The sequence below is a fragment of the Panthera pardus genome, unplaced genomic scaffold, assembly GCF_024362965.1.
Source record: "Panthera pardus isolate Hobbes unplaced genomic scaffold, ASM2436296v1 HiC_scaffold_27, whole genome shotgun sequence".
Taxonomy (NCBI): Eukaryota; Metazoa; Chordata; class Mammalia; order Carnivora; family Felidae; genus Panthera; species Panthera pardus.
The window spans coordinates 76822366-76850007 of NW_026526843.1; the positions used below are offsets into that span (position 1 = coordinate 76822366).

Here is a 27642-nt window from a genome sequence, read left to right on the forward strand (position 1 = left end):
ACACAGGAATACATCCAAAAATGGGAGCAGGGTTGTAAGTAAAGCAAGAAGGCCCAGAAAACTTTCCCATGGCATCTGGTCACATGATGGTTAACCCAGGCCAAGGCCCATGGAAAAGGCAAACATTTATGTGAGGGATGTATGAGGGCAGTTTGTCAGTATGAGGCTATGTGAAGGGGATCTTGATTTAGCTGGCAAAAGCAAAGTTACACAGACACACATACATACTTATATACATATTTGAGATTCAAGTCACATTCCTAAAATAAGGAAATTAATGTGTTTCAGCCTGTCTCCAGTACCATGATGCCCTTTTCCAGACACTTTGGTGTTCTTGGGCAACTTATAAGGAATATAAAGCATAATGAATCAAAATCCCAAGTTAAAGGGTGCCTAGCTGCTTCAGTCAGTAGAACATGTGAGTCTTGATCTCAGGGCTGAGTTAAAGCCCCACGTTGGTCTAGAGCTTACTTTAAAAAAAATCCTAAATTGGGGCACCTGGGTGGCTCAGTAGGTTAAGCGTCCGACTTCAGCTCAGGTCATGATCTTGTGGTCCATGAGTTCGAGCCCTGCATCGGGCTCTGTGCTGACAGCTCAGAGCCTGGAGCCTGTTTCGGATTCTGTGTCTCCCTCTCTCTCTGACCCTGCCCTGTTCATGCTCTGTCTCTCTCTGTATCAAAAATAAACGTTAAATTTTTTTTAAAAAACCCTAAGTTGAATTTACTTGACATAATGAAACCCAAGGTCATGGGAAGTACAGTACAAACTTCTTCTTTCCTTCTCCAAAAGGATCAATCTAACTAGAGAATTACATATGGAATAAAGAATATATATATACCCTGCTATCACATCTTACAATACACTCCTACTTTCAGTTTCCTTCCACCACTTTAACAACAACTGTAAATGGCAAAGCGTAGCAGAATATTAACAAGAGAATCAGGAGTTCAGAGTACACTTGTAACCTTCACCCTCAAACCAGATTCCTTTGACGTCAGCTATCTCCAATTTCTTCTTTCGAAGCTGTCAACACTTTCTGACATTGAGTTTAAGATCTTGCAGTTTGAGTCATTTCCCCATGGGTAGCAGCAAGAAAAAAAAGTTAATGTTGGATTTAGTCAGATTTTATGTCAACAAAGGTATGCAGGCTACATCTGAGTTGCTGTTTACTAAACTAAGAAATGCTGGGTAGTCTGTAACATGACGTCATTCTGGAACAACTTTAATCCCAGACCTTGCAATTTCAGTCAGAAGCTTTAAACTCCATTGGGAGAAGATTAGCTTTGGAAGGAATATTGGAGATCTTCTTACTCAAAGTTCTACCTGATGTATAAACCATTCTTGAATATTTCTTTTAAATGAGTTTCCATGATCTTTAATTTTTTGAGGAACCTCCACACTGTTTTCCAGAGCGGCTGCACCAGTTTGCATTCCCACCAATAGTGCAAGAGGGTTCCGGTTTCACCACATCCTCTCCAGCATCTATAGTTTTCCTGTTTTGTTCATTTTAGCCACTCTGACTGGCGTGAGGTGATATCTGAGTGTGGTTTTGATTTGTATTTCCCTGATGAGGAATGACGTTGAGCATCTTTTCATGTGCCTGTTGGCCATCTGGATGTCTTCTTTAGAGGAGTGTCTATTCATGTTTTCTGCCCATTTCCTCACTGGATTATTTGTTTTTCAGGTGTGGAGTTTGGTGGGGTGGGTGGGTGATGGGTATTGAGGAGGGCACCTGTTGGGATGAGCACTGGGTGTTGTATGGAAACCAATTTGACAATAAATTTCATCTTAAAAAAATTCACTATCTGAAATTCAAATAAAAAAAAAATGGGTTTCCATTAAAGAGCTCGAGAGAGGAGAGTATCTTCAATTAATGGGTAGAAAGTTTCTAACAGTAAGCCAAAATCCTGATTTCTTGGAACATTTGAATTGATCTGCCCTTTGGAGCTACACGAGTAAATGTTACCCCTCTTATGACAAGGTTTTCAATTATTTGAAGAAAGTATCCACAAACACCAGTCCTTAGACTAAAATATTCTTGACCTTTTCAATGATTGTTGTGTGTCTGTAAATGAGTCACCATCTTGGTTACTTTCCAGATTGTCTGTGTCCATCTTAATTCTGGCACTCTGAAATGATCCAAATCTCTCAACATAAGCTATAAAGTACAGAATAAAACATTACAAAAGAGTTCTTTGTTCTGAACATGTCTCTATTAATGGAACCTAAGATTTCATTACATATGTGTGTGTGTGCACTAGAACCTCACATAGTTGGTGCATGTTGAACTTACGGTAAGTTAAAACCATGGAGTCTTCTGTACATATGCTGTTTTTAAGCCACATAACCATTTACCTTTGGTAACAGAATTTTTGATACAATTACCAGACTTCACATTTGATCCTATTCAATTTAATCCTGCCAAATTTGGCTGTTTTTTTCTTCAACCTGCTAAGGAATTTTTGGATCTTGCTAACAACATCCAGTGCATTTATTCTGCTTTCTAATTCTATTCTATTTGCAATGGAATGAGAAAGCTATTTTATGCTTTAATAATAGTCATTGAAAAATAATTTCAATGGGAAAGAACTGAAATTGGAAACTTCTTGTCTACATTGAGACACTGCTGAACAGTCAATTCAAACTACTAACCCATATATATCCTGTATTTATCATCTAGCTCATATTACTCCATTTTATTCTCAAGAATATTTTGAGAAACTGTCAAATGCCATGGTGAAGTACACAATGTTTATTGCCTTTGGAGGTCTCCAGGAGGCAACTCAATAAAAGACAGGCATCCTCCAGAGCAGCTGAAGCACAAGTGGCCCATGTGATTGCCAATTTGGAGACATACCATAGGTATTAGGCCACTGTGGACAGAAGTATTAAAGGACAGGCAGTTTCAAATATTACCCACAATTCAAAAGTCAGAAAGACAAATCTCCAAATTCTAGTTATTGATTGTTTCAGAGTTGATTCTCACACATGCATTTTTATGTAACCTGCTCCAGGATGAATAGAAGCAGAGATGTATTCATTTAAAAACAGCTAATGTGTCTCCTCAACAACACCCAGGAGGCCAGTTAGTATTTATTATAATATCTCTTATGATAAATAGGCCAGTATAATTTAATAGTATCAGGGGGAAGCAGAATAGTGAACTGGTTAAGTGCATACTCTGCAATCGCAGAAGTAGGTTTAAATTTTGACTCTGTCACTTAATAGTGATATGACCCTGTAAAATTACTTAACCTCCTTTAGCTTTTTTCCTTATCTATAAACTGGGTTGGATAATAAGGATAATAGTACTTTTCCTGATCTATACACTGGGTTATGAAAATTGAACATAACCATGAATATATTAGCTATTATTGTTATCCCAGTCTAACAGAGAAATTTAGTCTAAAACAATCTTGTGAAATCCATACCAGGGCCAACTAATCATCTTTTTAAATTTTTTCCACATTCATCAACTATTCTTTTAATAATGGATTGTAGAGGGGTGCTTGCGTCGCTTAGTCAGTTAACCATTCAACTTCAGCTTAGGTCATGATCTCACCATTTGTGAGTTCGAGCCCCACATCGAGCTCTGTGCTGACAGCTCAGAGCCTGGAGCCTGCTTCGGATTCTGTGTCTCCCCCTCTGCCCCTCCCATGCTCATGCTCTGTCTCTATCTGTCTCTCAATAATAAACGTTAAAAAAATTTTAAAAAAATAATGAATTATAGAGTCTTTTCTGAAATTACATGTGCTAATCTACACAGTAGGCCAAGTTTTGAAATGAGATTTTGAAAGTATTCTTGGGAAGCCCAAATCTGTTCTCAGATACCTCAGTACAGCTAGAGCTATTTGCCTTAATCATATCCTTTTGATAAATGTTGCTCATGTATGTTGGGACCAACAACTCTTTTTTGAGGATGGCTTACCCAATTTTGATTTTGTTGGTTTAGAGTAGCTTTTGCCAAGGTTTATCTATCATTAAAGTGTCTAATGTCTAGGTAAGCATGTATACCATATGATGAAGCTACTTGTCTGATGTCTGCCAAATCATGCTTTTCTTTGCTATTTTTAGAAAATTGCTTTTCTCCTAAATATCCTAACAGACATCTAAGAAGATGGTAGCATTAGAACAGGTCACAAATTCTTGACCTTCCTCCCACAAATCAACAAAAAAGACCGCAGAGAAACAAACACTGAGAAAAACCTTTATAATGAGGGCAGCAGAACTCAAGGAATTTCCCTAAGACTATGATGCTGATGCAGCAAGTTTGAAGAGTATCACCAATCTGAAGAAGTTCTGTGATATACTAACAAATCAAGAAATCCTGACAGAAACCCATGAATACCACCTAGTTTTAGAGAGCAATGACTGGAGTTGGGGGGCAGACAGTGGAAAAGACTGGGATGAAAACCTCTCGTAAGTTGAGGGAAGCCTAAGTAACTTTCCATCTTATTTAAGTCTCCTAGTATATTTTTAAAATAAAAGAATGCCAAATTAGGAATATCAAAATTGCTATAGTTTAAAATTTTTACATTTAGTAAATTAAACTGTATGATGAACATTTTCCATCATGATGATCTGGATCTATGGCTGGGATAATCACTTCATTTGAGGATAATGTAAAAATTCTGAATTTAAGTCCATTTGTGAAAATGAGACACAGGCTAAATGGCTATCCTGATACCCTAATCCCAGTCCCTGACGGGAATTACTCAATTTGTTTCTATTTTGACTCTGCAAATCAACTGAATTTGGAGCAGGCTATCTCCTCAAAGGGCAAGCTCAGTCTCTGATAATGGTTTGTCAATAAACATAGCGGGCTCAAAATGATGCAAGAGTCCTCTTTAATGAACCAGCAAGGCTTGTTTCAATGTTATGTATTCACTCTCCCTGCTCCCGACACACATGGTGAGAGTATATATGATATCACGTATGGAGAGGCCAAAAGAGCAAATGTAGAAAGGGGTCTTGAGGTGAACTTATGCTAGGATTGCCCCTGGCCCTACTTCCCACGTCATTACCTCATCCTTCTGGATCACAGAACCAGCAACATACACTTACACCATCCAGACATGTAGTATAAACTTAGGGAATGAGTGACAACCAAGTAAACAGTAAAAACATGTAAGAATTGCTATACTTTTGTTTGAGGGAAAGAGATAGCAGGTTAGGATATACCTTTCTTGATTCAATAATGAGTAAGTGGATAAACTGTGAATAATAGTTGGAAAAAACCCAAAACAAAAGCAGAACTATAAAAAGAACATAATATTACAACATTTAAGAGATAAAGAATAATTAAAAGAGTAAATAAAGTCACAAACAAAAATTAATGAACTAGAAAGAAAAAATAGAATTAAGAGGTTAAAGACCTGGATCTTTTCAGGGAGAAAACAAAATATATTAAAAAATAGATACATTGCTTCTTAGCCTTTTGGCAAAGATCAAGTGTAAAAATAGATAAACATCTGGCAAGAATAATTAATTATATTCCTCGACTGTTTGAAAGAAATTTACCTGCCAAATTGTCTGAGACAGGCCTCAGACAACATCATTTTTCCTATGGCTATTGATTTATTGCTATTTTCAATGCCAGTGTCTTATTTTGGTATTCATTTCCCTATAAAATCATCCATGTCCTTAAAATTATTAAATATATTATGGCAGACTCTGTCTTTGTAATTATCTCAAACACCCAACATCACACAGCACTGAAATAATAACCCCCCCCCCCTTCCTAATTTGCTGTTCTGAGGAACACTAATAGGCCAAATATTATTAGTTGTGTTTAAAAGAAAAAATTTTATTTCTTAAATAGGCTTGGGAAATGTTGAATTAGACAAAGTTAAATAGTTTTTACTCTTAAACTGAAGAACATACTCCTTAAAAAAATAATAGTCAATATTTACTGCATAATGACTCTCTAAGAGGGGCTATTGTATACAGCATTTTGTAAACTTATTTGATCATCTCCTATAGGAATGCTTTTTTAAAAAAATGCAATTTAGAATTGCTACAACAACCATAGTCTGGTTAAAATGGGAAAAAAGATTGCCACTGTCACTTTTATTATTTAGCACTGTTTTGGGAGAGTTTAACCCATGCAGTCAGAAACTATGTTATAAATTTTGAAAAGAGGGAGAATATACTATTGTAAGTCATAATTGATATGATTGCTTACCAGGAATAACTCGAAAGTATCAAATGAATATCTCAAAAATTAATAAATTTCAGTAAAGTGCCAATTTAAACTTAATTTATGAAAATATATTCTTCCCCAACATAGCAAAAATCATCATATAGGTAACATATAGAAAAAGAGTTCCCAATCACAGTATTGTTTCCTGTATGTCCTGGAATATACTTATCATAAATTATATAGGACTGAAATACATAAAACTTTCTTGAAGGACATAAAACACTTTTTAAAAATGAGGCAATGTATGGGGCACCTGGGTGGCTCAGTTGGTTAAGTGTCCGACTTCAGTTCAGGTCATGATCTCGTGGTTTTTGAGTTGGAGCCCAGCGTCAGGCTCTGTGCTGACAGCTCAGAGCCTGGAGCCTGCTTCAGATTCTGTGTCTCTTTTCTCTCTGCCCCTCCCCTGTTCACACTCTGTCTCTCTCTCAAAAATGAATAAACTTAAAAAATAAAAAAAAAAATGAGGCAATGTATTTTTTTCTGGAAAGCACTGCAGTTCTGTAGTTCCTAACATCATATCAATTTAATACGATCCCAATCAAACTTTATTGGCGGGGGCTACTAACTGTAAAGTTAATCTGGTAAAATAAATGTGTCAGAATCATCAGAAAACTGTGAAAAATAAAAATAAAAAAGATGAATAGAAGACTTACCCAAACAGATATGAAGTTTTGTTTCTAAATTAGTAATTACAGGATGGTGGACTGGGACTACAATATTCAGTGGTACTGAGAGTATTCAGACACATAAGTGTGTGTGTGTGTGTGTATGTGTGTGTGTGTGTGTGTGTGTGTAGACACATACATATACATAAGTATATATATAACATATCAAATGGGGGGATGGGCAACAAGATAAATAATGGCTAAGAACTGACTAACCCTTTGGGGGAAAAAAGTTGGAATACCTAAACTCATACATCAAAATAGCTCCAGATAGGGCAAGGCATTTTTTTTTAACAAAACCATTAAAATTAGAGAAATACAAAATTTATAGAATCTTGGGGTGGGGCAATCCTATTAAACATGATCTTAGAGCCAGAAGGCAAAAAAGGAAAGATTTATCCATTTTAAATTTTTTTATTTAGTCATTTTTAATGCATTTTTCCCTGTGCACAAGAGAAATAACTGATAGAGTCAAAAGATACAGTTTCCTTTATACATAGCAGGTAAAAGTAATGCAAACATCACATGACACTTTTCAGTGAAAGTTACATTTCCAATTACAGATCAAAATGCTTATTAGGGTCTCTTTATGGGAGAAGATGAGAAGGAAGTCTTAGGTAAAAAGCACTTTCCTGGCATTACTACACTGATCCTTCAGGCTGCACAAATTAAGGTCATATACAGTTAATTGGAAAATGTTGACACAATGTCACACTGTAAGTTTTCTGTACAGTTAAATGTATACTTAGAGATACCAGGATAAACATTTCTACTATATTTTAACTGAACTTGCCTAGCCAACATTTTCACTGAGTTTATCAAAGATGCTGTAAGATTCTACAAAATTTTGATATACCTAGCTCCAGAAATATTTCTTATATTCTTTCCCATTTTAGTTACACATGTTCTGCTTAGAATCTGTTGTAATATTTCTGGATGTACAGTTCCAATTGTGCTTACTGTACTGTGTACAAATATAGCAAAAAAAGACCAAAGGATGGTATAAATCTTACAGCATTTTGCTAGCAAAAATACATGCCAAAGTCACAATAAGCAATATTGTACCACAAATTAGAGAGCTTTAAATAGTTTGCTTCTGTTTTTAATTATTTTCATTCTACATTAAGTTACTATCATAGGCTAATGTTTAAAATGCAAATAAAGTGGACACCTGTAGGACAAAGCTTATTCATCCAACTGTGAAGGTTGATACCAGTTTCCAAAAATCACAAAGAATGCAGAATAACAAGAAGTGTTTGCATGCAACACCTTTGAGTGAAACAGCATTGACTACCACCATTCAAAACAGGGAGGGAGGGAGGGAGGGAGGGAAGGAAGGAAGGAAGGAAGGAAAGAGGGAGGATGGAAGGAAGGAAAGGACAGTACAGGAGGGAGGGACAGAGGGATGGATTCCACTTTAAAATGCATATTAGACTTATAACTAGACAGACTTAAAAGAATCAAAATGAAAGTAAAGCACGATTTTGTGTGTGTTTAAAGATTTAAGAGCCATTATCAAAAATAAGATACATTTTTTTTCAGGGTACAGAAATGTAATTACGATGGCTGTGAGCCCAGCAGCCTCTCAATAGCTGCATTGATGTCGCCTCCTGTTGCTATTAGAGCCTGCAAGTTTGCCTCACGGTTTAAGAACCCCATTGCGTTGAGCTGTTCCAGTTGTTGTTGAAATCTGACTTCTGGATTTGGTAGCTGTGGAGGATTTGCCCCAGCCAGAGCCTGCACCATTTGCTGAATGAACTGCTGGTTGGGTCCAGATTCTGATGTTGGGCTAGTGGTTTCATTGGGTGTAGAGCTAGACACAGTGGGCCCAGGGGGGCCACCAGAGCCAGTGGAGCCAGGGCCTGCAGGGCCAGTGGGTCCTATGGGCCCAATGGGGCCTATGGGGGTAAATGGGACTATGGGACCTATGGGGCCTATGGGTGTGACTGGGCCTACAGGGCCTATAGCGGTTCCCAGCACCCCTACCCCCACACCTGGAGTGAAGCTTGGAATGAGGCCAGGAGCTTCAGTGGCTAATGTCTGTAGCCCCTGCTGGATCTGCATTAAAGCCTGCATTGCTCTTGGGTTTGACATGGCTGACAGTGTGTCTGGATTCTGCATCTGCTGCAGGAAAGTTGGGAGCTGTGGACGCATTTGCTCCTGCAACTGAGGATTTGCAGTAAACACTGGGCTATTCAGCATCATCTGTGCAGCCAAATCTGGATTCTGGCTCAGCGACTGCATCATGCTTCTCATGTAGGGTGCAGACAGCATATTCTGGATCAGTTGGGGATTTTCAGTTATCTGTTGTAGCAAGCTCTGCATTCCTGGGGTACTGAAGATGCTGGCAACATAGTTGGCTGCAGCCACAGTGTTCCCAGTAGCACTGCTGGAGCTACTGCCAGACCCACTGCCACTGCTTGTGGTTGTGCTGGTGGTCGCAGAACTCTGGGTAGCTGGTGGTGGCGCCCAAGGATTGGGTAGTGGATCTCTATTTTCTGTGCGGGAAGGCTGTGTACCTTCCCCGGAGGAAGAACTGCTCCCCACCGAGGCAAACGGATTACCTCCAAACTGCTCTTGTGCAGCATTCAGCATGGGTTCTTGAATGTCAGTGTACATGCGTCGTAGAGCATTGTAGCCACCTGGGATGCTTTCAAGATTGCTGAGAGCCAGGTCTTGATTTCTCATCATCTCTTGCATCATGGCTGGATTCCTGGCAATTTCAAGGGTCTGCCTCATTATATCTGGGTTGTTGAGCAGGTGACTGATTTCTGGGTTTCTCTGAATCAACTGCTGCATCTGTGGATTGGCCATTATGAGCTGCCTCATCAGATCAGGATTTGAAAGCATGCTCTGAACAAAGGGATTTTCCATGATTTGGATCATCATCTCGGGGCTGGACAGGAGCTGCTGCTGCATCTGGTTCTGGAGCTCAGAGAAGTTGGTCGAGCTCAAGCCCAGGCTGCTAAGGCCTGCAAGTCCTCCCAGGCTCCCCAGCCCAAATGGGTTACTATTTGTGGAAATAGATGTGGAGTTACTCCTGGGAGTCGACGCGGAGGTAGTGTTAGTTCCCGCGGCATTACTAGGCTGTGTGGACTGGCCCTGAGGTCGGTTCTGGCTTTTAATTACAAGATGAACAGTCAGTCCATCATGGATGCCATGTTGGATCAAGGTATCTTGATCTTTTAAGATTTTTCCGGCAAAAATCAACACTAGCTGATCGGTTTGGGATTTGAAGCGTTTCGAAATAGCTTCTTTAAACTGCTGGACTGAGCTATTCTCGGGCACCGCGAACTCCTCTTTCTCTTTGGGGGTCTTCACAGTGACTTTGATGATTTTTGGCTCGGCCGGGGCAGAGACAGGGCCTTGGGCTGCAGCAGGGCCGCGGGAGGGGCGCGGGGGGCCGCTACTCTCGCCGTTCTCAGCCATGGCGGCCGCGGTGACGCAGGCAGACAGGGAAGGCGCGGGCGGGCGAGAGAGAGAGCGAGGGAAGAAGGAAGGAAGGAGGCGCCGCCACAGCAGGCTGGGCCGGGCCGGGCGGGGAGCGCAGAGCACGGTACCTCTGTGATGAAGACTGCGGTTCCCTGGTCCTCCAGTGGAGATAAGGCTCCGTAGGCCGCGGGGGAAGTCTCTGCCGTTCAGGTCTCTGGGCCTCCTTCGCCGCTGAGTGATCACACCAAGCGCACTCCCAGCAACTCCTGCAGCCGCTCTGCCCGCTCCTCCCCGCCCCGTCCCCTCCCCCAGTTCCGAGCTCGCCTCCCCGCCCCCTCTGCTGACGCGGCGCCAGGCCCAGAATGATAGATTCGACTCGGTCAAAATTAAAAACTTCTGTAGTGGGGGGGTGGGGGCGAAGGAGCGAGAGAAACAAAGAGAGAAAGAAACAAAGAGAAAAGAGAAGACGAGAGAAAAAAGAGGGAAGAGGGAGGGAGAGAGAAAAGGAGCCAGTTTCTGAGAAGGACATTAAAAGACCAATGGAGAATATATTATATATGTAAATATATATGCACTCCATAAGGCAAGGAAGGATGAAAGCCCGAATCAAACTGACCCCATGTAAAAGACGAAAATTGAAAAAGAACTCCGACTAAGCAAAAAGGAAAAGATTAATACCCCCAGTGGGGGAAGGGGAAAAGACTGGGCCTGAGCATGCATTTTACAGAAGAAGCACAAATGGCCAATGGGCATGAAAATGGATGCTTAAGCTCACTAGCAATAAAAAAATTCAATTAGAATAATGAGATTCTACATCTGCCTTTATCATACTGTAAAAATGAAAAATAATGATAAACCTTATCGTCAACAAAGCGCTGAGAAAATGCATTCTCATGTCCGTTAAAGTGTAAATTTTATAATTGTGAGGCAATTTGAAAATATATATCAACATTTTGAATATTTCCACCTTTATTTAGAAATGCCTTATTTAGACACCTCCCCTATGAAACTAAATAAGGATGCAAAAATATATATGTATAAAGTGTATATGAACTGCAGTATCTTAAAAATTATTTTTAAAGATAATCGCACAGCATTGGTGAAATATATTATCATACAATAAAATAATATGTACTGTGTGTAAAAAATGGGTGGTTAATTCACACGATATAAAGTATCTTTAAAGATATGTATGAAATAAATAGTAGTTATAGGGAAATCACAGTATTTTCACTTTCAGCTTTTTATATTTCTGTATAGTTGGAAATTATACAAGGATGTATGTTTCAATACCAAAAGATAAAGTGAAGATATTTTTTTATTTTAAAACTATTTTTAAACAATTTGTATAGGTAAATTCTCTTTAAGTGTATGCATAAATAGAAATCTGGAACACTATTCACTGGTATATTAATTTTGGTTATTATTTAGTGTTGAAATTATGAATAACTATTCCTTTCATTTTTTAAATTAGATTTTAAATTTTCCTATAGTTTGTAGAAGAATGCACTGCATTTATAAATTTTTAAAATTCAGAAGGTATTTGGGGGAAGACTAAAGGTAGAAATTAATGAGAATACAATTTTAGTGGCAAACATTAACATGTTTACCTAATTTAATTAAGATTAAGAAAGAGAAGGGTCACCTGGCTGACTCAGTTGGTTAAGTGTCGGACATTGGCTCAGGTCATGATCTAATGGCTATATATATATATATATACCATATACATGGTACGAATTTATATATTTTGGATACAAATCCTCTCTTAGATATGTCATTTGAAAATATCTTCTCCCGTTCCACAGGTTACCTTTTAGTTCTGTTGATTGGTTCCTTCACTGTGCAGAAGCTTTTTTATTTGATGCAGTTCCAATAGTTTATTTTTGCTTTTGTTTCCCTTGTCTCAGGAGACCTATTTAGAAAGAAGTTGCTATGGCTAATGTCAAAGATCTTACTGCCTGTGTTCTTTTCTAGGATTTTTTTCTAGGATTTTTATCATTTCATGTATCACATTTATGTTTTTAATCCATTTTGAATAATCCAATTAAAAATGGGCAGAATACATGAATAGATATTTTTCCAAAGAAGATATACAGATGGCCAACAGATACATGAAAGAATGCTCAACATTCCTGGCCATCAGAGAAATGCAAATCAAAACTACAGTAAGATACCACTTCAAACCTGTCAGAATAGCTAAAATCGACAACAGAAGAAACAAGTGTTGACAAGGATATGGAGAAAGGGGAACCCTCTTGCACTGCTGGTGGGAATGCAAACTGGTGCAGCCATTGTGGAAAAAGGTATGAAGTTTTCTCAAAAAGTTAAAATGGAATTACCCTACAATCCAGCAATCTTACTACTGGTTATTTACACAAAGAATGAAAAAAATACTAATTCAAAGGGATACATGCACCCTGATGTTTATGGCAGCATAATCTACAATAGCCAAATTATGAAAATAGCCCGTGTCCTTTGATAGATGAATGGATAAAAAAGTTGTGGTATATGTATATACAAGGGAATATTACCCAGGCATAAAAAAGAATGAAATCTTGCCATTTGCAAGGACATGGATGGAGCTAGACAGTATTACCCTAAACAAAATAAGTCAGTCAGAACAAGTGCCATATGATTTCACTCATATGTGGAGTTTGGAAGACAAAGCAAATGAACAGAATGGTAAAAAAGAGATAGAGGTCACCAGGAGGCAGACTCTTAACTATAGAGAACAGACTGGTGGTTGCTGGAGGGGAGATGGGAGGGGGGATGGGTGAAATAGGTAATTGAGATTAAGGAGATTGCTTGTTGTGATGAGCACCAAGTGATGTATGGAACTATTGAATAACTATATTGTACACCTGAAAGTAATATTACACTGTTTTTTTTAACTGGAATTTAAATTAAAAAATATAGTATGATTAATAGAATACAGAAGATAAGAGGAGTGAACTAGATCTAAATATATTAATGTGTATAGATCTCAAAAACTTAATTAGTACAACACTCTATGGTGTTTATAGATGCATTCATATGTATGTGAAACTAATGGAAATATGCTAGAGTGACTCCTACCAAACTTACAGTCATGAGGAACCCTAAATAGAATAAGACACAGAATAGTTACTAAAAGGAAATTGAATAAAATCTATTTCATCTTTAAAAATGAAAGGAAATATGACAAAATAGCAACAGTTAATTATTGGTGGTGGGGATATGAGTATTTGTTATAATACTGTTGTATTTTTCAGATATTGAATTCTCTTAAAATATAAAGAAAATATCATAGAGGTACACCTGGCTAACTCGGTCAGTAGAGCATGCAACTCTTGATCTCAGGATTGTGACTTCAAGCCCCACATTGGACATAGAGCTTACTTAAAAAAATATCATGCCATCTTTTTTGAAAATTAAAACAGAATTAACCATTTATGGAACAAAATGCAAATCAGAATTCTTATTAGAGTGAATTTAGAAAAAAACAATAATGAGAACAAATACCTCAATAATTATGATGGATTTTCTGATGTGTTGTCTGAGGATCTTATCAAAAAAAAAATCCAGATTTCTTGGCTCCACTCCAAATCTACCAAAATAAGTGGTGCTCAGGAGTGTGCATTCTTATTAAATTCCAATTTAATGATATTTGAAATACCAGGTACTATGTGAATGAACTCAAGCAAATTTACACACTCAAAGACCTTAAGTACCAAACATAAAGGATGAAAATAAATGAGTTAGGCAATCAAATAAAAAAGACAACAGAAAACAAAAGAGGGAAGAAGGACACTGGCTACAAAATGGTAAAAGCAAACATTAATGAAATAATAGAAAAAAAGATTTGTTCAGTAAATCCAAGAAATTCTTTGAAGGTGAATGGCTAACATTAACAACACAGAAAACAACAGGTGTTGGCAAGGATGTGGAGAAAAGAGAACCCTCTTACACTGTTGGTGGGAATCCAAACTGGTGCAGCCACTCTGGAAAACAGTATGGAGATTCCTCAAAAAGTTAAAAATATAACTACCCTATGACCCAGCAATGCACTACTGATATTTACCCAAAAGATACATAAATACTTACTTGAAGGGATGTTTATAGCAGCATTATCAATAATAGCCCAGTTATGGAAAGAACCTAAATATCCATCAACTGATGAATGAATAAAGAAGGTATGGTATTGGGGCGCCGGACTGTCTCTGTTGGTTCAGCGTCCAACTCTTGATTTTTGCTTAGGTCATGATCTCATGGTCTTGAGATCAAGCCCTGAATTGGGATCCATGCTGTGCATGAGCCCACTTAAACTTCTCCCTGTCTCTCTCCCTCTGTCCCTCCCCCTCTCTCTTTCTCCTTCTTTCTTAAAAAAATTTAAAAAAGAAGGTGATACACACATACACACACACACACTCACACACACACACTGGAATATTACTCAGCCATCAAAAAGAATGAAATCTTGCCATTTGCAATGATGTGGATGAAGCTATAAAGTATTATGCTAAGGAAAATAAGGCAGTCAGAGAAAGACAAATGCCACATGATTTCACTCATATGTGGAATTTAAGAAACAAAACAGATAAACTAGGGGGGGAAAGGCAAACCATAAAACAGACTTTTGGCTATAGAAAACAATGAGGGCTGCTGGAGGGGAGATGGATGGGAAGATAGGTTAAATAGGTGATGGGCATTAAGGAGGGCACTAGTTGGGATGAGCACTGGGTGTTATATATAAGTGATGAATCACTAAGTTCTATACCTAAAACTAATATATTACACTGTATGTTAACTAACTGGAATTGAGATAACTTGACAAAAAAAAAAGAAGACATTCTTTGAAGAAGCAAGTCAATTAGATAAACCATCATTAGGTGATTCTTTTTTTAAATTTTTTTTTTCAACGTTTTAAATTTATTTTTGGGACAGAGAGAGACAGAGCATGAACGGGGGAGGGGCAGAGAGAGAGGGAGACACAGAATCGGAAACAGGCTCCAGGCTCCGAGCCATCAGCCCAGAGCCTGACGCGGGGCTCGAACTCACGGACTGCGAGATCGTGACCTTAGGTGATTCTTTTACAAGTTCCTTACCAAAGAAAACAGCAAGTAGCAAAAGCACACTCATCTTCTTCCTGATGTCTCCCCAAAACACATTTTTTTTTTCTATTGTGAACGCTTTATCAAGAGAGCAGAATTAACAATAAATAGCAATCATATTGGAGTCCCTCCGTAAAAGAGAGTTTCTGAGAAACCAAAATAAAGGCCTTATCAAATGTTCTCCCCTGTAGGGACCACAGTTTGGGCGCAACAGACAGAGATTAAGTATTGTTCTGGCCATTGTTGTTTTCTCCCCTCCCCTAGTTTTATTGAAATATAATTGACACATAACATTGTGTAAGTTTAAGGTGTACAACTCATTGGTTTGATACACTTATATATTAAAAATAGATCACCACCATAACATTAGCTAACATCTCCATCATTTCACATAATTACCTTTTATTTTTGTAATGAAAATATTTAAGAATTACTCTCTTAGCAGCTTTCAAGTATATAATATGGTATTATTGACTATACTCACTATGCTGTATGTTAGATCCCAGAAACGTATTGATCTTATCATTGGAAGTTTGTACACTTTTACCAACATTTCCCCATTCCCCCCATCCCTGTCCCTGGTAATCAACACTCTACTCTCTGTTTCTGTAAGTTTGGCCAAAAACATATTTGCTTGAGTTCCTTTCTTTTATTTTATAGATCATATGATTTTATTCCCTTTTTTTTTTTACAAAAAATATCCATTTTAATGTTTAAATTACTTACAACTAAATAACAGCATTCCAGTGGTTGAATAAACATGCTTTTGTTAGTGTGAAGCATATTAATTAGTTGAATTTTAAGGAAAGAACAAAATAAATATATAAAATTAGGATTGCCTGAGTAGATTAAATCATATATGAAGGAGATATTTTTTGAAATTATGAAAAAATACTCTGTACAATAACAAACAAATTACAACTTTTGCTTATAACAAAGAAAAATGGGCATCTGTATTACTTTTCTAGGAAACTAAACATCAAAATATATTCAAGAAGTAGAAAATCTTCTGATTTGTTCATTTTAGCCACTCTGACTGGCGTGAGGTAATATCTGACTGTGGTTTTGATTTGTATTTCCCTGATGAGGAGCGACGTGGAGCATCTTTTCATGTGCCTGTTGGCCCTCTGGATGTCTTCTTTAGAGAAGTGTCTACTCATGTTTTCTGCCCATTTCTTCACTGGATTATTTGTTTTTCGGGTGTGGAGTTTGGTGAGCTCTTCATAGATTTTGGATACTAGCCCTTTGTCCAATATGTCATGTGCAAATATCTTTTCCCATTTCGTTGGTTGCCTTTTAGTTTTGTTGACTGTTTCCTTTGCAGTGCAGAAGCTTTTTATTTTCATGAGGTCCTAATGGTTCATTTTTGCTTTTAATTCCCTTGCCTTTGGGGATGTGTCAAGTAAGAAATTGCTGTGGCTGAGGTCAGAGAGGTTTTTTTTCCTGCTTTCTCCTCTAGGGTTTTGATGGTTTCCTGTCTCACATTCAGGTCCTTTATCTATTTTGAGTTTGTTTTTGTGAATGGTGTAAGAAAGTGGCTAAAATGAACAAATCAGGAGACTATAGATGCTGGCGAGGATATGGAGAAATGGGCACCATCTTGCACTGTTGGTGGGAATGCAAACTGGTGCAGCTACTTTGGAAAACAGTGTGGAGGTTCCTTAAAAAATTAAAAATAGATCTACCCTATGACCCAGAAATAGCACTGCTAGGAATTTACCCAAGGGATACAGGCATGCTGATACATAGGGGCACTTGTACTCCAATGTTTATAGCAGCATTTTCAACAATAGCCAAATTATGGAAAGAGCCGAAATGTCCATCAACTGATGAATGGATAAAGAAATTATGGTTTATATACACAATGGAATACTACGTGGCAATGAGAAAGAATGAAATATGGCCTTTTGTAGCAACGTGGATGGAACTGGAGAGTGTTATGCTAAGTGAAATAAGTCATACAGAGAAGGACAGATACCATATGATTTCACTCTTATGTGGATCCTGAGAAACTTAACAGAAGTCCATGGAAGAGAGGAAGAGAAAAAAAAAAAGGTTAGAAAGGGAGGGAGCCAAAACCTAAGAGAGTCTTTAAAACTAAGAACAAACTGAGGGTTGATGGGGGGTGGGAGGGAGGAGAGGGTGGGTGATGGGTATTGAAGAGGGCACCTTTTGGGGATGAGCACTGGGTGTTGTATGGAAACCAATTTGACAATAAATTTCATATTTTAAAAAAAAGTAGAAAATCTTAACAGATAGTGGTGCCTGGGTGGCTCAGTCAGTTAATCATCTGACTGCGGCTCAGGTCATGATCTCACGGTTCTAGGGTTTGAGCCCCATGTCCGGCTCTGTGCTGACTACTTGGAGCCTGGAACCAGCTTCAGATTCTATGTCTCCTTCTCTCTCTGCCCCTCCCCTGCTCATGCTCTGTCTCTGTCTCTCAACAATAAATATGTGTTCTTTTTTAAAAAAAGAAAATCTTAACAGATAAGTAAGAAACTTGTAAGAAAAAGAATAATAAATTAAATTAGCTATTTTGAAAGTCAGCTTTCTTGCTCGAAGTGACAGCTAAGCTTATGCTTTTATTTCCTCTATTTATCAAATCCCATTGAACTGATAGAAATGACCTGAGAAAAATAATAGATCCCTAAAAGTATTGGAAAGATGGAAAGAGTGTCCTCCTGAATCTTCATGTTATATACTGAAATAAAGTCTAGATGAAAAATTAAATAATAACGTTTGCCAAAAAGTGTTAGAGTGAATATTTATATAACCTTGGTATGATGATAGCCTTCCTAAAACAGCAAAGAAAAAATTGGAAGAATTGATAGATTTCATTAAATAAGGATTTTAAAACGTTTTTACGTTTATTTATTTATTTTGAGAGAGTGGGAGAGAGCAGGGGAGGGACACAGAGAGAGGGAGAGAGAGAATCTCAAGCAGGTTCTTCACTGTTGGTGCAGAACCCGACATGGGGCTTGAACCCACAGACCATGAGATCACGACCTGAGCCAAAATCAAGAGTCAACTGACTGAGCCACCCAGGTGCCTCAGGATTTTAAAAATTTAAATTTAAATTTTTAAAATTTTAAAATTTCTATATGTCAAATATACAATAAAAATAAAAGTTTAAAGTCAAACTAAAAAGTTTACATTTATAACACATAAGGAAGGTCTTGGCATTCTTGGTATAACAGACTTCTTACAAATCACTAGTTTAGTATATGTGCTGCCGAAGCGAGCACAGAAATCACTAGTTTAAAATGAACATGCAAAGAAAAAATTAGACAAAGGACATTAACTGGTGTGTTAATGTTAGAAAAGGGAGAAACAGGTCAGATAGAAAAGAAGGATGGAAGGAAGGGAATGAAGGAGGAAGAGAGGAAGGGAGGGAAGAAGAAAGGAAGGAAAGGAAGAAGAAAGGGATATATATATCCCTTTCTTTAATTAAAAAATACAAATTAATATAACTGTGAAATATTTTTGCCTATAAGATTAAAGAGACTGATGATATTTCGTCTTGACATCATTGATCTAAGACTGCTTAGGTTCAAATTCTGGTTGCACTACTTCCACTTCTTAGGTGCATGATATTGTGCAACGAATTTAACCTTTCTGTACCTCATTATTCTTCATCTGTAAAATGAAGAGCAATTTTGGAATCCAATAAATTAACATACATCAAACACTTAAAAAAACAATGCACTATTCATAGTAAGCACTATATGACTAACAATATTATTGTTATTAAAGGAAACGGGTATTGCAGACTCCACGTGGAATTAGGTTACTTGGTAGGTACAGCTTATCTGAAAGACAATTTGCTAATAAATACCAAAAGCTTGATAAAACATATAATTTTATTAAGCAATTGCTCTTTTAGGAATTTGTTTAGAGGAAGTAACTCCTTTTGTTGAGGTCTTGAGGTGATTTTACTAATTAAATGCTGTTTTGCCTTCCTGGAGTATATATTTAGAACTTAAGGAAAATCCCATGGTTGTTCTCCACTCCTATTCATGCACGTGGGGACAAATAATACAATCAGTGTTAGAGAGACAATGTGAGGTACAGTGACAAAAGCATAGACTTAATCCAAAAAGCTTGGGATTGTAACTCAGGCTTGGTCACTTATGGCTGTATGGCCTTACTGCAGTTCATTTCATTTCTCTGAACCTCAATTTCTTCATCAGAAAAAAATAATTACTATGCATACAATTCAGGGTAGTAGTTACAGGCAGTAAAAAACATGGAAGAAACATTGATTTTCTGACATCCCCTCACCTCTGAAAATTAAATGAATGAAATAAATGTGCCCTTGGTAAATTACACTATGAAATGAAAACTAAAATCAGAACACAGGTACAGACCATTGGGCAGACATATATTTTCTTCTGGAGAATGTATATTCAAATTATCTATCATTTTTGTTTTGACTGAGTGCTCCTTATAATCTTCTAATAATTTTGATTTTTTTCATTTAGTTTGTCTACAAAGAAAGAATGTGCAAGTTAAGCTTTCTTGAATGTGCCAGAAATTCTAGTGTTAGCCACTTTAACCTCTAGGACATAAATTACAAACTGGCAACTCATGAGCTGTCTTTGGCCTGCCAACACCTAAAACATGGCAAATCCCATACAAATCCATATTCCAAACTTCTCTTTCAAAACTGGATGACTTGACTACACTGGACTCATACACTTGAAGGGCCACAATTTGACTGGAGCTGATAATGGCTGTATCCTTTAGACAAGGTATGCAATCTGATTTCACCAGGTGTACTTCATTTTCTTATGTAGTTGGTCCCATAGGCTTTGGAACTTTGAGGCTGTTCATGGAGGAGTTCAAGCTTTCCCTTCCTTCAGTCTGTCTCCTGAAGAATAGAAGCACTGAAACACTGAGGTGATTTGGAAAACACCAAAAACCCACTTGAGTTACTTTATTACAAGGTAAAGTATTTATCCTAGAAAGAGTATAAATATGTTTCCATTGGGGCAGACACTCTTTTTCACTTGATGATGATGATGATTAGCTAGTACTTTTCCTTCTGTTTATCTTCCCATGCTTTTTACCCATGCTTTTTACCATCAGAGCTATATGACCTTTAGGGACTTCCAACTGGAAACTGGGACCTGAGAAGGATAAGACATGGGAGTGAAAGTCTGCCTCACTGTTCTGGGTAGAATGAGATTTTAAATTATAAACTATGGCATAAGCTGCATTTTAGGAATGTTTTCAAAAATAATTTATAATAAGTAAATTCCATCTAGATTTATAAAATCAATAGAAGAAAAATTAAATTGAAAATGAGAGGTAGGAGCAAAATACTCAGGTATAATTAAAATGAATGTGGAGGACTGGACATGGAAAAGAAAAGTAAGAGTGTAGGTATTTCATCAGAATGTAGAAATGTGTAGAACAACTGCTACTTTCTTTTTTTTTATTTTAAATTTATTATTTAAATTCAAGTTAGCTAAAATACAATGTGGTATTGGCTTCAGGACTGGAACCTATTGATTCATCACCTGCATATAACCCCCAGTGCTCATCCCAACAAGTGCCCTCCTTAATGCCCATTACCCATTTAGCCCATCTCCCCACCCACCTCCCCTCTAACAACACTCAGTTTGTTATCTGTATTTCAGAGTCTCTTATGGTTTGCCTCCACCTGTTTTCATCTTATTTTTTCCTTCCCTTCCCCTGTGGTCATCTGAACAGCTGCTATTTTCAATCTCATTCAGACCAAGAGATAGAATTGACTGACAAAGTGAAAGTGTCAGAAGAAGATGAACCTATCATTTTACAGCTCATCAAAGCTTAATCTCTTTAAGGATAGAATGTTGGCTATAGGTTATATTTTAGGCATTAAAAATGCCCTAGGACTGATACAATTATATAAGCATACAAATAATTACATAAAGTAGAGTTTAAATTCCCAGGAAAGATTATAAAGCTCAATTAATTTACAGCATGGTTAAGAGTTGAAACTAGGTACATTACAATCAAATTGGAATGTGTCACCATTGAAAATATTGTATTTAAAAACTTATCCTAAAATGCAAATCAGAATGCCAACAGAAATATACCTGACAGCAGTGGGATGAGATAATTCTTCCACATGCCTTTGCAAGTGCATTACCAAGAGACGAGTGTCAGTGGAGAAAATCATAAAAAAGGAAGAAGGTACTTGAGAATCTCCAATGGCAACAGAAAAATAAAGTTGTATTGTACTTAAACCATAAAACAAATCCCTTTCCAAGATGACTGTTTTCATTAGCAAATTTCTAAACTAAACAAATAGAATAGCTGGTATTTACTTTGATATAGCCTACAGTCTTCAGATTGGCATTTACAGATGGCATCTCTTGGTTAATTGTAATGTTGCAGCCCAAATCTATCAGACATTGAAAGTACCCAGGTACAAATCAAAGGAGAATGCAATATTTATTTTAAAAGTCTTATGTTCTGTAGATGGTGAAGTGTAAAATAAAGATACTAAAATTCAGAAATTTCAAACTCTTACAAAGGTTATGGTTATCTTTGATGGTAAAAATCAATTGTGACAGTCGATACACAAGTGGTATAAATATTATCTAAGGTAAATCTTCAAACTTGAATTGGGTTATACAAGGTCTATTCAAATAGGATGAAGATAAACATAGATTAAAAGGAAACAATTTCATCATGGAAGCTAAGACAGCAGTGTAGTAGGAAATCCTAGGTTTACCTCATCATTCAAACAGTGCTAGGTAAGTATTGAATCATTCTGAATACTCAAGAAACAGATCTGAGGACTCAGGTCAAACTGCACAACTAGAGGGAGAGAAGAGTCCACTTTGAGGAAGGTAAGAAGTGTGGAGATGTGGTTTGGGGGAGAAATGGATCACCAGTATTGCAGAGGGGAGAGAGCTCTGATCACAGAAAAAGGAGAGATAGATATATATATATAGAGAGAGAGAGATCACAGAGGATTGCACAAGAAAAACACTCCCAAAGCCATTGGCTGGAAAAATGAGAGGGGTTGAATATTGTGAGTTTTTGCAACTAGTGGGGCTCAAAGACTGGAGTTTTACAGGTGCATGGGCTTGGCTGGGATAGAGACCTGAGGACGCTGCCTTACCCTAGGAGAAGAGGCAGGCAAACAACCTTACAGCAGAATGCACAATCTGAGGATTGCTTAAGGGGCATGGGAAAGCCTGCTAGTACTTTTTGGAGCACATGTGTGAGAGGTGGCATTGCCTTAATGAGAAAAAATAAACCACTAGGTGCCATTTCCCTCCCTGCCACTCAGAATAGGCACAGAGACACCGGCTAAGGGCAGCTAACCAAAACATTGGCTGTTTAGCCTACTTACTCCAAGTCCCATGCCCCTGAACTCTGGCACAATTGCCCCTCTGGGTCAAACCTCCATCAGTCCCAGTGTGGCAAGACCCTTTCCCAGAAGACTAGCACAGGTCTCCACAATGCCAGGTCCCTGAAGTTTAGAATTTTAAAAAGTAAGCAGTCCTGACTAGGGTACAGTCCAAGGTGCACTGAGCAGCTCCGTGCAGGCAAGCAACCCAGAGACAGACAGTGTGAAATCAGCAATCTGAAAAATGCCTGTGACACACAAGGGGAAATAATTCATTCCTCTGAAAGTGCTTCTCTGAGAGCAAAAAGCATGGACTACCCTCTCCAGGGAAAAAGAAGCAGGCTAACCACATTTCCCTCCTTCACCCATCAGCATAAACCAACTTCAGTAAACAGCAGAGCCCCAACACTGGCTGCCCAACCTTCTTACACTGAGTCCCACCGCACTGTATTCTGTTGGTACTGCTTTTCTCTAGCGAGTGTGCGAGTGTGCGTTAGGACCAGCACAGCAGGCTCCTCACCTAAAAGACCAGCATAAACCCCTGCTTGGACCACATATACTGACCACAGAATTCTGTAGATCCTCAGTTCTAGTGTAAATAGCATCTGGTCTCTTTTAATAAGTGAACCAGAGCACACCTAGTTAAAAGTTGCAACATTCTGGCCAAGGTAGAAACACTCCTTACTGAAGGCAAGGAGAAACTCTGCAAACAACTGACCTGAGGGAAAGAGCAACCAAAACACAGCAACACACACCAGAGACACTTTCTGAAGTATCAGGCCCTGAACATTAAATGACCTTTTCTTTGTAAAGCCATTACTCTCAGAAGCAGGAAACATAACAGGCTTTCCTAACGCAGAGAAGACAGAGACCTAGACAAAATGTCAAGACAGAGGAATTCATCCCAAAAGAAAGAACAAGAAAAGGTCATGATCGGGGATCTAATTGAAACACATGTAAGTAATATGTCTGGTCTAGAATTTAGAGCAACAATCATAAGGATACTATCTGGGGTGAGAAAAGCATAGAAGACATGAGGCAGATCCTTACCACAGAGATAAAAGACCTAAAAAACAATCAGACCAAAATGAAAAATGCAATAACCAAGATTCGAAACCAACTGGATTTAATGATGACAAGGATGGAAGAAGCAGAGAAACAAAAAAGTGATATAGAATATTGAATAATGGGGGGAAATGAACCTAAACAAAAGAAAAAATGAAAATTTTTGGACCAAAAAAGTAGACTCAGGAAACTCAGTGACTCTATGAAATGTAATAATATTCATATCATAGGAGTCCCAGAAGAAAAATAGAGACAAAAAGGGGCAAAAAGTTTATCTGAGGAAATTATATCAGAAAACGTTCCTAATCTGAAGAGGAAACAGACATCAAATACAGGAGGCAGAGACAACTCCCATCAAAACCAAGAAAAGCAGGCCAACTCCAAGAAAAATTGTAGTTGAATTTGCAAATTACAATGATAAAGAAAAAAAACCTTAAGTGCAAGACAAAAGAATTCCTTAACTTATGAAGGAAGGCCAGTAAGCCTGGCAGCAAATATGTCCACAGAAAACTGGCAAGCCAGAAGGGAGTGGGATGATATATTCAATGTGCTGAATGGGAAAAATATTCATCCAAGACTATTCTACCTAGCATGGCTATCATTTAGAATATAAGGAGAAATAAAGACTTTTCCCAGAAAAACAAAAACTAATGGAGTTTGTGACCACTAAAACAGAACTGAAAAAAATATTAAAAGGTACTCTGAGAGAGAAGGAAATACCAAAAGTGACAAAGACTGGAAAGGGACAGAGAAAATCTTCAGAAACATTATAAAAAGTAATAAAATGGCACTAAATACATATACATCAATAATTACTCTGAATGTAAATGGACTAAATACTCCAATCAAAAGACATAAGATGTCAGAATGGGTTAAAAAAAAACAAGACCCATGTGTACGTTGCCTATAGGAGACTAATTTTAGACCTATAGACATCTGCAGATTGAAAGTGAAGAAGGGGATACAAGTTTTCATGCAAATGGACGTCAAAAGAAAGTCAGAGTGGCAATACTTGTATCAGACAAACTAGAATTTAAACCAAAGACTGTAACAAGAGATGAAGAAGGGCACAATATCATAGTAAAAGGGACTATCCAACAAGAAGATCTAACAATTATAAATATTTACGCCCTCAACTTGAGAGCATCCAAATATAAAATACAATTAATAACAAATATAAAAGAACTCATTGATAATAATACAATAATGGTAGGAGACTTTAACAGCCTACTTATAGCAATGGACAGATCATCTAAGCAGGAAGTCAGCAAGGAAACAATGGCTTTGAATGACACACTGGACCAGATGGACTTAGAGATATATTCAGAACATCGCACAGTAAAGTAGCAGAATACACACTGTTTTCAAGTGCACATGGGACATTATCCAGAAAAGATCACATACTGGGCCACAAATCAATCCTCAACAAGTACAAAAGGATTGTGAGTATAGCATGCATATTTTTTGACCAGAGTGCTATGAAACTTGAAATGAATCAGAATGCAAAATTTGGAATGTCCACAAATACATGGAGGTTATAGAATAGGCTACTAAAGAATGAAAGGGTCAACCAGGAAATTAAAGAAGAAATAAAAAATACATGGAAACTGGGGCACCTGGGTGGCTCAGTTGGTTGAGCATCCGATTTTAGCTCAGGTCATGATCTTGCTGTTCATGAGTTCAAGCCCCACATCAGGCTTGCTACTGTCAGTCTGTCAGCACAGAGCACACTTTGGATCCTCTGTCCCCTTCTCTCTGCCTCTCCCCTGCTTGTGCTCTCCCATAAATAAATAAATAAATAAATAAATAAATAACATGGAATCAAGTAAAAATAAAAATGCAATGGCCCAGGGGTGCCTGGGTAGCTCGGTTGGCTAAGCGTACAACTCTTGATTTCAGCTCAGGTCATGATCTCATGGTTGTGAGATTGAGTCCTGCATTGGGCTCCATGCAGAGCATGGAGCTTGATTAAGATTCTCTCTCTCTCTCTCTCTCTCTCTCTCTCTCTCTCTGTCTCTCTTTCTCTCCTTCTGTCTCTCTCTTCCACTATATCTCACTCTCTCTCTAAAATAAAAAAAAAAAATACGATGGTCCAAAACCTTTGGGAAGCAACAAAAGTGATCATAAGAGAGAAGTATATAGCAATACAGGCCTACCTCAAGAATCAAGAAAAATATCAAATAAAGAACCTAACTTTGCACCTAAAGGAGCTTTGAAAAAAAAAAAAACAACAAACAATGTAAAACCAGCAGAATGAATTACTAAAGATTAGAGCAGGGATATATGGTATAGAAACTTAAAAAACCCCAAAGGACAGATCAATGAAACCAGGAGCTGGGTCTTTGACAAAATTAATATAATTGATAAACCCATAGCTGACTTGTCAAAAAGAAAAGAGAAAGATGAAAATAAATATAATCACAACTGAGAGAGGAGAAATAACAACCAACATTACAAAAATAAAAACAACTATGAGAATATTATAAAGAAAAACATGCCAACAATTTGGACAATCTGGAAGAAATGGATAAATTCCTATAAACATAAAACTACCAAAATTGAAATAGGAAGAAACAGAAAACCTTAACAGACCAATAACCAGAAAAAGATTGAATCAGTAATCCCAACAAACAAAAGTCCCTGGCCATATGGTTTCACATGAGAATTCTACCAAACATTTAAAGAAGAGTTAATACTTATTCTTCTCAAACTATTTTAAAAAATAGAAATGAAAGGAAAACTTCCAAATTCATTTTATGTGACCAGCATTACCCTGATACCAAATCTCAAGACTCCATTAAGGAAGAGAACTACAGGCCAATACCTCTGATGAATGTGGATACAAAAATTCTCAAAAAAATATAGCCAATTGAATGCAATTATACATTAAAAAATCATTCAACATGACCAAATGGCATTTACCCCTTGGCTGCAAGGGTGGTTCAATATTTGTAAATCAATCAGTATCATACACCACATTAATAAAAGAGAGGAACAATATTATGCTCCCAATGGATGCAGAAAAAACACTTGGCAATGTAAAACCCCCAATTATGATAAAATCCTCAATAAAGTAAGGATAGAGAGAACATACCCCAACATCATAAATACCATATATAAAAAAAAACACAGCTAATATTATCACCAATGGGGAAACACTGAGAGCTTTTCTCTATGATCAGGAAAAAGACAAGGATGTCCACTCTCACCCTTGTTACTTAACATAGTACTGCAATTCCATGCCTAAGCAATCAGACAACAAAAATAAATAAAAGGCATCCAAATTAGCAAAAATAAGTCAAACTTTCATTATTTGCAGATGACATGATACTCTATATGGAAAACCCAAAAGACTCCATCAAAAATTTGCTAGAACTGAGCTCCCTGGGTGGCTCAGTAAGTTAAGCATCCAACTCTTGATCTCAGTTCAGGCCATGATCTCACAGTTTTGTAAGTTCAAGCTCTGAGTCAGGCTCTGTGCTGTCAGCACAGATTCTGCTTGGGATTCTCTCTCTCCCTCTCTCTGCCCCTCCCCCCCTCAAAATACATAAATATTTTTTTTTAATTTAAAAAAATCTAGAACTGATACATGAATCCAGTAAATACACAGGATATGAAATCAATGTACAGGAGTTATAAAACACCATTAAAAGAAACAATCTATGCATTTTTTTGCCTCCCATATGGACAAAAAAGGGAAAGGGGCAGAAAGCTTATTTAAAACAAAAATAATGGTGGAGAACATCAAAACCTGGAAGAATATTAGGACATCCAAGTTCATGAACTTTATAGTTTACCAAACAATTAAACACAAGAAGAACTTCTCTAAGATATTCTATA

The 27642-nt window shown here is 37.5% G+C and overlaps 2 protein-coding genes across 2 annotated transcripts in view; both read right to left on the reverse strand.

Annotated features, from left to right (window-relative positions):
- The window catches only part of LOC128773781 (uncharacterized), a 266607-nt gene that overhangs the window by 79545 nt on the left and 159420 nt on the right, over nt 1-27642 (reverse strand). The gene's annotated exons all lie outside the window — the stretch shown is intronic.
- On the reverse strand, nt 6852-10591 carry UBQLN2 (ubiquilin 2). The gene has a single exon (XM_019439089.2). It carries the CDS (start codon nt 10294-10296, stop codon nt 8425-8427), a length of 1872 nt encoding a protein of 623 aa, XP_019294634.1. The 5' UTR covers nt 10297-10591; the 3' UTR covers nt 6852-8424.

Excerpts from the sequence above, each read along its gene's own strand:
- UBQLN2 (XM_019439089.2), bottom strand. The coding sequence starts at position 10,296 with ATGGCTGAGAACGGCGAGAGTAGCGGCCCCCCGCGCCCCTCCCGCGGC.